At 37.0% G+C, this 10,962-nt stretch overlaps 1 protein-coding gene across 1 annotated transcript in view; it reads right to left on the reverse strand.

Annotated features, from left to right (window-relative positions):
* Positions 1-10,382, reverse strand: part of MALRD1 (MAM and LDL receptor class A domain containing 1) — a 246,978-nt gene extending 236,596 nt beyond the window's left edge. The window contains exons 1-4 of the mRNA XM_061468304.1: positions 10,018-10,382; positions 5,766-5,903; positions 1,124-1,218; positions 884-1,045 (exon numbers count right to left, since the gene is read on the reverse strand). Of these exons, the coding sequence (XP_061324288.1) occupies positions 884-1,045; positions 1,124-1,218; positions 5,766-5,903; positions 10,018-10,177 (555 nt within the window). The 5' untranslated portion in view covers positions 10,178-10,382. The remainder of the gene's footprint in view (positions 1-883; positions 1,046-1,123; positions 1,219-5,765; positions 5,904-10,017) is intronic.
* Positions 10,383-10,962: the final 580 nt, after the last annotated feature.

Genomic DNA, 10,962 nt, shown 5'->3' on the forward strand with positions numbered 1-10,962 from the left:
GCATTTCATGACAAACACTTTCAATCAAGGTTGAACAGGCAAATATTACTTCAAAAATCCAGATCTTGTTGGATGCTGTGGACCAACATTACCTTTGCAAGTCAAGAATTTATGTTACTCACATGTTTATTGAATGAGGTTGTGTTCTCATGCCTTCAGGTTTGTGTGCTTTTCACAATAACTTCTATAGGAGGAAATGCCTCTGATTTTCTTCTCTCCTCCCCAATTTCTCTCCAGTGTTATGCGTAATAGCGAGTATACATCATCCGCAATATTATAGCCCTAAGTTACATTTATTATGCTAATGTTTTATGTAAAAGCACATGTAAAAACATAGAAGTAAGCAGACTGTGACACTTGCATGGCTTTCCAGCAGCTTTAAGTGAAATAAAATCAAATGGATGTGTTCCCTGATCAAGGTTCAAAGCTACGATGAGTAGATAAAGTGAAGCATTTGTCATCTGAAGCATGTCACATGTGTGAGATGTGAACAGTATGTTACAGTGTAGAATGGTATTTCCTTCCTAAATTGAATCTTGAATTTATTGGTACAGTTAGATCTCATCTAAGGGAATACTGTATTGAAAGTAGGGACCCCAAGTATATCACCTCTATTGGCAAGTAGATAGTTTACGGTGCAGAGAGACAGATTATTTAGTATGCATGCACAGTTTAAGCAAGGTTTGTAATTAGTTTTACCACACCAAGAGAAAAGAAGCAGCAGTATTTGTTAATGGCAACTATGAACTCCCAAATGGCTTACTTCCCTTTTACCTCATGACAATGCACTCCATTTACAAATATTTAGGTTTGAATTATTAGAAGCTCCATGATTTAGAAACCATCTAACAAGTGCAATTTACAGTGATCTCAATTTACCAACCTCATACTTTTCAGTGCTATTGATTGTGATGGTATTTGCTTTCCACTGATTTTGCAGTTCTCCCGAAACTTGCCAGATATTTGTAATAGTATCGTCAGAGTGCTTCTGAAGCCCCACCATCAATGTTCCATTCATTTGGCTGATCCAGTAATGAAATGTAACCTAGGACAAAAAAGGTTCAATTATCCTAGTGAAGAACTGTGACAAACAATGACATTAAAGGACTATGCATTGAAATACCTGGCAAAAATGTTCTTCATTAGTTGGAAGGAAAACATTGGTCCTTAAAGTTGCAGAAGAGGATCGTGTTTCAGAGGACAATGAGAGGAAATAAGCTATTAAAAAGAATAAAAAATCAATCTTAGAAGTTTTGAGAAAAGTTATGTAAAATAGTAAAACAAAAAGTGGCTATAAATTACTAACTGAAAAAACAGTTTTTCTCCAGAAAAGATTCATATGACACTTGTAGCTATTCGTGTGCCAAGCTTTTGTTCATTTTAAATATTGAGATAGTATTGTTCCACATTCCTGAAGAAATGTCAAGTAGGGTTCCAAAACATTTCATGTACTGATGGCTTGAATACTCACTAAGTGCAAACTTTTGTGACAAAGTAAGACAGACTCAGGAAGCTGATCAAAGAGCCTACACTCCAATTACTGAGCAGATCGGATACTCTATGCCCAAACAACAAACTGTTTTGACAAACAATGCAGATTTATTACAACACTTCAAGGCTCTAAGGAAGTGGTGGAAGATGGGAGAGGAGGTTATAGTGTTAATGGTGTTCTGTTTCACAGGAGATATGTCGGATTTTTGGTTGCTCAGAAAATTGCCTCATTGCAAAGAAGAGGTTGTGGCACCCCTGCATACTCTCCAAACATAAAGAACTGTCTCCTGAATCTCCTCACTAGCATTAAAGATACCATTATCTTTCCATTTACAGAAAACAAGTCTAAGTCAAAGCTTTGCCTCACTTGGAAATGTAACAGCTGAACAAGCTAGTGAAATATGCTTGTTGCTATGCCTATTGACTGATTGTGTCCCTTCCTGAAAGTATTGTTTCAGATCTTCCAAAAGATAGGCGGCTACCACCCTATTTTAGACTATCAAATATTTTAAGATTTCAAATACTGCTAGTCAAAATTTTTCTCTTCCTGAACATGATTTTGGAGATGTTAGATGTTAAACGATGCAAGGGGGTAAATAATATAGATCATAAAAAAAGGCTCAGCCTGGGGTTTTGTGTTTTGTGGGTTTTTTGGGTTTTGTTTTTTTTTTCCTTTTTTGTTTGTTTGAGGGTTTTGCTTTGGGGTTTGGGTTGGTTTGTTTTTTTTTTTGAGGGGGTTGTTTATTTGTTTTGTTTTGTTTTGTTTTTTATAAACTGTTGTCCTGTTGTCCTCTGACGTGACATTATTATGTGAGTGAAAGCAGACAGATGAAGGAGAAGAAAAGCTAAGTTGGACTGAAGGAATAATAATAGTAATAACTGTAAAGTCCTAAAAGTAAAGATTATTGCAGAAACCAAGTATCAGAGGACATGTAAAAACATCTGAATACTTCATTTATGAAACTGTGCCCACCCTGACCTCTCATCTTTGCACAGAACTGGGAAGTCATTGACAAAGACACATAAGACTAGTTCAGTGCTGGACCCAGTTGAGCTATCTCCCACAGAAGAGCATTCTGCATCCTGCTAATCAGATCACTGGACACGCTCCTGCTGTTTTAGGCCTTTCATGACTGTTCATGCAACATTTTCAGAGCCTGCCAGCTGCAAGGATATTCTTCCTACCCACAACAGATGGCTTGGTACTCCCTGACTTCAGTGTGTTTCAGTGGGTTCCAGCTTCCATAAATATTGAACTTTTCTTTTTAGTTCCCTAAAGATAAATGTGTAAAATTCAAACAAGGTCAGATTTCACCTGCCACAGGAATTTTAAGTCTTATATAGGTAGAGCAGAGATAGTAACTTTAAGAAACTCCTTGAACAGTGATTTTACATTAAACCTCTGCATACGTAACCTGGTTTTACTAATTGAAAGCTGTTATGTTTTGTTTTGTGTTTAGTTTTGTTGTTCATTTGTTGGGTTTTTTTTTTTAAGTGGCCTTTAAAACCACTATTCCATTCAACTACATTTTCAGCTAAAAGAACCATGAGAAGAGAAAGAGCTAAACAATCATGTTGGGTTTGAGTAAATGATTACATAAATCAAAGGGTTTACATCTAGCAAGTGATCTTTGCTCTTCTGCTTATGTGTGTGCATTATCCTGACGGCAGGAACTCTTCCCTTTAATACTCTGCCATAGAGTATAATCTGCTCAGTTGTCACCATACAATATAATTTGGTTTTTAAGCAGGAACCAACATAAAACTGATTACACAGTCTGTTGAGTCACCAGCAGTGGGAAAACTTGAATAGCTGCCATAAGAACATAAATATTTCCTAGGTGGCTAGAGCCAGCATTCAGAAAATGAGAGTACAGTTTAGCCATTCTCTAGGTGGAAAAACAAAATAACCAAATACATTTAAATCTCCTTAGCCATTCAGTTCACAGTCTGAGTACACAGCCTCTTAAAAAAGCTGAATAGGTAAAAGTATTCAAGCCTTCTATTAACTGATCAAAATAACTTAGATTAATATGTCTACCACACAATTCTGACCTGGAAGGTAAAATGGTGTCTGAACTCCCAAAAAAAGTTAGTGGGATGATACAGGTGACTGAACTGTTTGCTTCCTCTGTAACAAACACTTGCAAGTTGATGGTTTTGCTGGCTTTAGGTGTCTGCATAAGTTAAATTTTCCCCTCCCTACCAGTTCTTCACAGGATAAGGGTAACTTATTTTATTGTTTATAAGCAAGAATATCTTTCAGGTCTTTGCTACATTCTGATATGGTGTATACTACCAATCAAACAGAAACCCTAGAAACTACAACTACAGTTAGACTGTTGCCTAGTTAGCTAATTTTGATTCTACCCAAGAGTTTGCTATATATTTTATTCCATAGTATTTGTCTCTTATCTGCTACTTGATGAGAACAGCTGTTATTATTTTAAAGATACTGTTTCACATCTTACATACTTGAAATAGAGCTTGTGTTTATAAAAAGGGTTTGGTATTTAACTCAAATTTTTATGCCAGTATCATCTTAAATCAACATTTATTTAAGAGCAACCTTATTTTCAGCAGCAAGGTACACACAGCAGGATGTGCTCAAGTGCTATATGCAAGCAAAAAATTAAGTTAGAAGCACATTGCATAAAGTTTCCTAATTATAGACCATGATGAAAATTGTCAGCTGTGGAATGAGAACAGTGAGGGTTTTGCTGATTTTTTTCCTTTTTTTTTTTTTAATTCTGTGCTATTTTAATTTTTCTGATTTCTAAGCAAGTTTTCCACATTTAAATCACCAATTTACATTAATCATTCTATGGAACTTTGGTAGCTTATGTAATGAACAGGAGGTATTGCTTGCTTCAGAAATGAGATTAAAAACACTTAGTCTGATCAGTCTCACAACAATACTTTCATCCTTCATAAGGTCATATTCTTGTACATTCCCCAACATCGCATGCCTGCCTCCAGGTGCTTGTCCTCCTGTTGAAGCACTCCTTGCACACAGAAGAGGTGAGAACGAGTGGGTAGAGATAAAAAGAATAATGGAAAATGTGGAGAAGAGAATTGAACAGTTTTGTGAGATTATTTCAACAAGCTCACATCTTTACTGCATTATTAGAGGTCTCCATCAAATTCTTTCCCTCCTTCCTTGCTTTCTTGTAAACAAGCCTTTTAACAGCTTTGGAAAGCAGGAGAGTGCTTGCTGTAGCTAAAAAAGTTGGCTCAAATTAGCTAAAAATGTATGAAGAAAACCATGTGTTACAGAAGGAACAAAACAGGTTTTGGAAAGCAGAATTAAACTTGGCAGCTGGAAAAGTATAAGGGACATATTTTGTCTGAGAACAAAAGCGTGTTCTGGTTTTGGCTGGGACAGAGTTAATTTTCTTCCTAGTAGCTGGCATTTTGGCTTTAGTCTAAGAACAATGCTGATAACACACCGATGTTTTATTTGCTAAGTAGCTCTTGCCCTGATCAAGGGCTTTTCAGTCTTATGCTCTGCCAGTGAGGAGGGGCACAAGAAGCCAGGAGGAAGCAGAGTCAGGACACCTGATCCAAACTAGCCAAAGGGGTATTTATACCACAGCATGTCATACCCAGTATACAAACTGGAAGGAGTTACCCAGGAGGGACCAAGCTGGATATCAGTCAGTGGGTGGTGAGCATGTGGCTGCGTGGTATTTAGTTGCCAGCTGGGTTTAAACCACAACACAGGGACAATTAATTACTTAATTGAGAGACAGCCTTTGATGCAAAATGGAACTGTAATAAGATTTAGAGGAGCTGGCTCAAAAGAAGCTCTTCCCATCCACAGATACAAAGTAATTTTCTTTCAAAGTATTTGGAGCAGTAATATTAGCTACAGATAAAGATACACACACTTGGATTCACCAATCCAAGGAGAGATGAAAACAAGTCTCAAAATGGGGACCCAATACTAATTTCTAAACTTTGCAATCATCAAGACAAATTATTGCCTTTTATCTTCCAAACAGGCAAAGGTCACTCAGGCAGATAAACGTTACTGTTAATGACTGATTACTTGGCTCCCCCATGATAACAAAAGTAGCTTTCTGGAATACAATCTTTTTTTTCCTGGAATTCTGGGTTAATGTCATTACAACCACCTAAAAACCTGGACACAGGTGCTAAGAAAACATGCAGCAGAGTACAACTGAGCTACCAAGAAATTAGTAAATAAGCAATACAGACCCACATAATTTGTAAAAACCCATAGTTCCTTCAAAGGACATGAGGATTCTTACCACTGTCTTTCCCACTGTGGTCAGAGTATGGTGGCCCCATACTAGATAGGCCATTTCTTCTTATCCATCCAGGCTGTGAGTTCAACTCACGAAGAGCTTTGCATAGGTCACTTTCAAAGTCACACTTAAAGGAGGAACCTGAAATGAAACAAAACAAACAATCAAAACCTCAAAAACAGAAGCAAAGGAGTAGGTTCTCACCATCACTTGGTATTTAATTAGCACACCAGAAACACTCCAAACAGCTTCCTAAAAAAGTCAGCAGCAGCAGCAATTTTAAATCATAAAAAAGAGAAACAGGGCAGCAGAACAGTGACAAGAGAATGAACATTGAAGAAAAGAGGAAAAAAAAAAACAAAAAACCACCCCCCCCAACAAACCAAACCACCCACCATCAGAACAAACCACCAAGTGCCCCCACCCCAAGCCAAACCAAACACAAACTAGTTTATATTATATCACTATAACATACGCTTTTTTTGTTTACAAATACATGTGTAGCTACCTACTTGTAGGAAACTCTCTAAGCTAGCATAGTTTGCATGCAGAGACTGTTCTTAAAATTATACTGCAGGTATTGGCTGGAGAATTTCAGTACCTCCTTTGTTTATCCAGGGCTCTTGCACAGAAAACCAGACTTGACACTAAGAAATAACCAGCAAAAGCAGCTGAATAGCAGAAATGCTTGGGTTTTTTATTCCACTACTGGTTTTTCCACCATTTTACAATATGCATTTTTAAGAAATTGGAGTATAAACCCAATTCCAGATACCACCACCACCCACCCCCTCCCATGGCCCCATAGCAGAAAGGCAAAGGCTCTCATCAGCTGACATATAAATTTTACCAGTGCTCCTTGTCTTTACAAAGCCACTGCATTAAAGCAGAAACCACACTGTTCAGAGAAGAGCTGAAACAAGTCCTCAGAATAACATAGTCTTGCCCTTTGCTTTTTCTCTGACCTTGTTTCTTCCAGTGCACATAACATGGTGGGGAAGAACTGCTTCTCTCCCTTGCACATTCCTCTGTAGGGTAGCGTAGGTTAGAAAAGAGAGGCAGAACATATCTTTCTGGCACAGGACCCAGTTTGATGCACTTCTTCATTCAGGGAATTTGAGGCAAGTATGGGACCTGATGAAGAATTGCTTACTGGGAGAGAGAGACGGATGTTTGTTTCTGCTCTGCTATTAGCCTTTTTTGCATCACATCCAATCTGAATGAAAGATGTGCCTAAGAGGCTGGACAGCCCTATTCCTTGAATGTCTAAGCAGACACAACTTCATCCAAGAATGGCTAGTGTGTGGGACTGTCTCCACATTTCACACACTGCGTGGAAACTGTAAGTTCACCCGCATATTCTCTTACACAGCAGAGGAGAATGGGTTAAGTGCCTTTTAATCAGGATTCTGGATAGATGTGAGAGCTACAATACCTTCATGTTCTTCTCAAATTGGTGCACGCTTTGGGCCCCTGCTAATGCTTTTTACTTATTCTATGTTATCACAGTTCGCTAATCATTTTAAATAAAGTTGCTACTGCAGCATTTATAGTCACGCTGTATGATGTTCAATTTCATGGCTTTCATATTCACATCAACTTACTGCAACTATTAATTATAAGGTGAGAGGAGAAAACAGATAATTCACATAACCATTCCAGACTGAAGTTAATGTGCAGATAGGTTGGTTCATCAATCAACTGTTTATTGCGGCTTTTATTTCTTAGCTTTTTAAGTGGCTGAAAAGCATGTCATTTTCTCATAAAAATCAAACACAAATCTGAGGTATATCTGTTTCATATGACATGAAATGCACCAGATCAGTTTCAATATTTCCTCAGGAATTTTCTCATAGCTGAAAAAAATTAAAATCAGTATTTACAAATAACAAAAACCATGCCGTTTAAAATTAAAAAAAACCAAACAACAAACACACAAACCCAAACCAGAACTTTTTTCCAAGGCAATATTCATTTTCACAGAAAATATAGCTTGAAAGCAGACACTGTAAATTTGCTGAAAGATAGATTTATAAAGACAAAGTCATTGCTTAGTGAGCAAAAGGCCAGAAGGAAGAAATGTGTTCTAGATATGGAGGTTCTAGATATTCTTTTGCAGAATTTCCTGTGAAGAAAACAAATATTTAAAATAACCACTATGGAAAAATTCCAAGTGGCACAGAAACAGACTACAGCCTAAGGTTCTACTTTAAGTGTGTATGCACATAAAATCTCAGCTTGGGATATTCTGAGAGCAAACTATTTTTAAGAGCACTTAATTATCATTCATCCCCTGGTGAATATTTTGCAATGGTTGCTCAGAGATTAGAGTTACTGTAGGGTTTATTTTTCTTCTTTTCTAACGCTATGGTAAAGCGCAAGCCAACCACGTATGAAGTCCAAAATGACAATATAAACACACCATTTGAAATTTCAACTTGATTTATTTTCACTGCAGAAACTTCCTTAAACCAGAGTACAGCCCAGAGAAAACAGCAGGGACCTGTCATGAGCATGAGACTGGAGAGCTGAAACCCAAGCAGAAAAATAATTTTGCAATGATCCCAAATCAGAGGAGTGGGTGGTAGCAGGATGAATCTTCAATTTGACACCCTGATCTGTATCTTTATGTCTGACAGACAGTTTATCTCCTGGAGTAATCCAGAGCATTACCCAAGCAGCCCCAACATCTACACCCTGTCTGTCACTCAGAGCCTAATTCCACACCTCATGTTCGTCCATACTTCAAATAAAACATTATTTGGCATTTAGGTCTTTCACAGAGCTCATAGGCTCATTTTTCTAAACTAGTCTGTGGAGCAACATTTAATTTCTGTACTTCTATAAGATCATTTATCTATAGCGGTATTTCCTCAACAAACAAGTGTAAAGAGACTCCATAAAAATTAATGAAAGAGCGTATCTCTTGCTGCATATTCTGCAGTCATAACAGAAAGCGCTGTCTGGAGAAATGCTCTTTCTAGCAAAATCAAAAATAAGCACATTGAGGATTTCAAGGCTATGCAGTGAAACATAGCATAACCATCTCTTTTGGTAGTAATAAAAATACACGTTAATCTGAGACATATTAGTCACACATCAAGGCACTCAACAAGTATAATTTCCAGCCACTGGCATTTAATACATTTTAGTACAGCACAAGAAAGTTATGAGATATACTGATAACCAATACAGCTATCTAAATTTCTTTTTGTCTCTTTGCAGACAGGAGAAGTATCCTAGATTTGACTCTAGACTCCTATTACAAACATATCTGCACCATATTTGGATAAAACATAGAATCCGAAGAAAAACACATGTAGCTGGGCACACAATTGTAATTTGTGGAACCTGGATTTAAGTTACCGCTCTTTCTCACAGATTTCAGCTGAATTCAGTGATCACTAACATGCTCTAATTAGCATTTTTCAGTGTGCACAGATGCATGCAAGCTCACCTAAAGACAACCTACTGAAAGCTAAACCTTAAAGCCACCCCCAAATATGGTAGCTTCCTCTGTTGCACAGTGAGTGCAACAATTCAGGCAAGCTTTAAGATTAGAATTTTTAAGAAATCTTCTTCGCACTCCAGAACAAAGACTCTCAAAGAGCAGGACTATGTTATGCACTGTAATAATTATATGCACACAAAATAATTTTCAGCATAATTTTATGTTACAGTGTTCTGGAAAAAGTAGATTTCTGACGCAAATTTACTCAGACACTAGCAGTTAAAATTCACTCTCATTGCTCAGGTCTTTCCTTTAAGGGAAACATCAACAACTGCATTCATAGCCTCTGAATGTGACAAAGTTTGAATTAGGATTATCATTTCAGGAACTGAAGAATTCCCTCACACCCCCCCGCCTTTAGACTTAAAAAAAAATTTTGCTGTTGTTGCTTATACTTTGGTCTAGGTATTTTGGATGAAACTTGAGTTTCAGCAGAAAATTTTACCAAAAATTAAGGAAAAAATATAATACTCGTTAAATCTCCATTGAATTTATGTGGGCGAGGATGAGGGAACGCTTGCTTTACTACACCACATCCATATGAAGACTTATTAAACTTGCTCTGTATAGAGATTGAAAATTAAACAGGAAAAAGAAAAAAACAACTGAAGCAGGAAAAAACTGCCTTAAAAAAAAACCAAAAAACACAAAAACAATGAACACCAAACAAATGACAAGGAGAGAAGAAAAAAAAAAAAAGGAACTTCTCATATCTCATTTGTGATGAAGCCCACAGAGACTTACCTTGTTTCTCATTGCTGTCTCCACACTGGTTGTTGAAAATACACAGTTCCACAGAAGGAGCAGCGGAGCCATTATAATGCTGGCATTCACTTCCTGTAGATGACTGAGTATCTGTCAGAGCAAAGCAATATAATGTACAGAGTAATATGAATCTGTTCATGAGCTACGTTACTATCCAAGCTTTCACTTGGAAAAGAATTACTTTAACTGTCTAGTACTGGCCATGAAGAGTCTTTGAAAAAGCTGTGTTTATACACATCTCTCTGAAAGACAGTTTTAGAACCTCACTTTCCAAATCTGCAGCTTATGGGAAGTATGGCTTACGCAAAGCTGTGACTTTCAACCCAGCGTGTTCTTGGATAATATTTAACTGAATTATAACACTGTTTTATGACTAAAATTTTTGGTGCATGCTATGCAAGTCAACTGTATATCATTAACTTACCAATTGGATTTATTGCCCAGTCATCTGCAAATAGGTAAGAAAACAACAGCAACTAGAGTAGAATTATGAAGTGCCCAACATTCATAAAGATATCTTTTTTCTCATAAGAATTTGGCAAATGCTTACAAAACTTCAGAAGAGTTTGCACATCAAATGAAGAAAACAGCTGAGAAATTCCAAGTTGAATTTTTATCAAAGGGATTGTAAGTGACTGATCTATGGAGTTTGAATTTTCAGAGCCTGCAGACATATGATGCTGATAACTGAAAGTGGTATCTATTTACTACTTACTTGGCCTACAACTATAAATAATAACTGAATTAGAGTACCCAGCTGTTAATGGAATCATATCTGCAATCACAATTTGCATAAATGCATGAAAGGACTGGCTATTAATGATTACTTTTCAAATTACTAGATTGCTTTATTTTCTGGGAAAATTAAAAAAAAAAAACATTTTGTGTGATACTATTAGGGTTTCCCAAGTTCAGGAAAGGGGG

The sequence above is a fragment of the Pezoporus flaviventris genome, unplaced genomic scaffold, assembly GCF_033815535.1.
Source record: "Pezoporus flaviventris isolate CSIRO_AGI_PZ_B2104156 unplaced genomic scaffold, CSIRO_AGI_Pfla_v1 ptg000047l, whole genome shotgun sequence".
Classification (NCBI taxonomy): domain Eukaryota; kingdom Metazoa; phylum Chordata; class Aves; order Psittaciformes; family Psittacidae; genus Pezoporus; species Pezoporus flaviventris.